General features: G+C 39.8%; 1 protein-coding gene across 1 annotated transcript; it reads left to right on the forward strand.

The window, feature by feature from the left end:
• The first annotated feature begins 200 nt into the window (after positions 1-200).
• LOC139736193 (palmitoyltransferase ZDHHC22-like) lies at positions 201-1,061 on the forward strand. Its single transcript, XM_071646927.1, has one exon. The coding sequence runs from the start codon at positions 201-203 to the stop codon at positions 1,059-1,061; it is 861 nt and encodes a 286-aa protein (XP_071503028.1).
• The last annotated feature ends 1,045 nt before the right edge of the window (positions 1,062-2,106 follow it).

Here is a 2,106-nt window from a genome sequence, read left to right on the forward strand (position 1 = left end):
ACTTACTGTTATAAAGCTGTGCAATACTAGCAACAGTAAAGTGCAAGCTTAAAACGTGCAGTGGACGGATTTCTCTTTAAACTTTTAGTTAATTAGTGCTAGTGGGTGTTCATTTGCCCCCTGAAACCCAACAATTTACCAGTATGAGGAGACATAGTCAAAGACAAAAAAAGCAGAGGGAAAGTGGCCGGTCTGCTGACATGGCTTCAAAGGACCCCCCGACCAGACAATCTCGGTCAAAAGATGATTCCATGGAAATGAAAGTTAAGCAGCTTGTCAATAGTCTTGGGTTCTTGTTCATTGTCCTTGCTATATTCGCTGGCTTTGCATCGACGATGATATTTACCATACCACAAACTGTGGAGGACCTGGATTTTACAGGGTGGAAGCATCGCTTGTACATCACATACGCCTTGGTAGCGAGCTTGGGGCATTTCATCCTTGCCATGCACACAGACACTAGCCTGAAGATCGTACACAGTGTTGTGCAGCAGTGTGAAATTGATCAGCGGACCTCCCAGCCTTTCCGGGCTCACCAGTGTCGCTTGTGCGAGTCTGTCATCTTAAAGCATGACCACCACTGTTTCATGCTGGGAAAGTGCATAGGCTACCACAACCAAAAATACTTCATCTGGTTCTGCTTCCACATTGCAATGGCAGCATTCTACATGCTTTTCCAGATCGCTCTTTACCTCAGCTTGGCCTATGATGTCCAGTTTCCAGGTGCCTGGACATATTTTGTCCTCCTGCCCAGAGCCGTCATGAGATTTGTGCGAGGGGAAACGGAATGTATGGAACTTGCTTTGACCATGTACCTGTACATCTGCTTAATTGGGGGTTTTGTTGCTCTGGGGTTCTTTATGTGGGAGGTTGGCATCAGTGCAGCTGGACTGACATCATTTGAAGCTTTACATGGACAAAAGAGAAAAACAAAACATTCCAACACTATTTCTCACAATTTAAAAGATACTTTTGGAGCCTATTGGTTCCTCGGCATGATTTTGCCAGTGCGATTACCCCAGTGCGGCACTGGCCTGTACAGCATGAAGAGTTGCAGCTAAAAGTGTAAAAGCAAGCAAATATGTGAGTTTTCATGTGTCACAAGAAGTTTGCCTAAGGAAGATTTCATCAAGGTGCAAATCAATGCACCTACAATGTACAGCATTGTGAGCAACTGAAATATACTTGTCAAGTACTGTTTTTGTAGCAAGTGTGGGCAGGTTACAACTAATACAAGGATAACACTGCCAAAAGTTATGACGAGAGTACTACTGTACAAATATTGGTATGTATTGCTTACATTAGCGTGCTAGTCAGTGAAGTGTTGACTCTTTGATGTGTTGGCTAATTAATATGTACAGTACATCTGTACAAGTGGAGGTCATACAGTACATGTATTCAGTACTGGTATATTACAAATGTAGGTCACATCAAAGTACAGAATGACTGTCTTATACTGAACAGTCTTCTTTTTTTTTCAGGGATTGATTCATGTTACTGAAGAAAGCAAGGCAAAGAATGATCTTGTAGCTATCACTTTTGAAATGGCTGAAAATAGCAATTGAAAAGAAAAACCCTTTCTTCAGACAGAAACCCACATGGACACTGGTGTACAGATACTGTGGTTACCACAATTTGCAAAACAATGTGTATTACACGTACCATCAGAATTACAAATGGGATCTGATACATGTACTGTTATAACTTCATAGGTTCACCTGAAAGGTTTTTTTTTTCTGAAAATTAAAGAAAGAAATTTGTAATGATATGCAAAAAGTAGTTTGTGTTTGTCAACACATTGATTTTGTTCATCATTACCCAAGCATCTCCCAGGGTTCAGATCAGTACTATGCTGAGGATGTTGTAACATGTCTTAAAAGTACATTTGCATTGTTACGTACGTTGTACAGTGCTTTAAAATTGCATTCATCCATGCAGCAGTTGAAGCATTTGGAAAGTTTAATGAAGTGTACCTTTAAATGCAATTGATATAAAAAAAAGAAAGGCATGAAACAAAGTTTTTTTTTAATGCAGATAAGTTTCTGTAAAATCTGACGAAGGATTATCAAGGTTAATGGCTTGAATAAAAGATAATATTTAACAATT

The sequence above is a fragment of the Diadema antillarum genome, unplaced genomic scaffold, assembly GCF_040938485.1.
Source record: "Diadema antillarum isolate AM-2024a unplaced genomic scaffold, OU_Dant_1.0 seq00000633_RagTag, whole genome shotgun sequence".
Taxonomy (NCBI): domain Eukaryota; kingdom Metazoa; phylum Echinodermata; class Echinoidea; order Diadematoida; family Diadematidae; genus Diadema; species Diadema antillarum.

What these genes read in the sequence shown, in the direction of transcription:
- LOC139736193 (XM_071646927.1), top strand. Translation starts at nt 201, where the DNA reads ATGGCTTCAAAGGACCCCCCGACCAGACAATCTCGGTCAAAAGATGAT.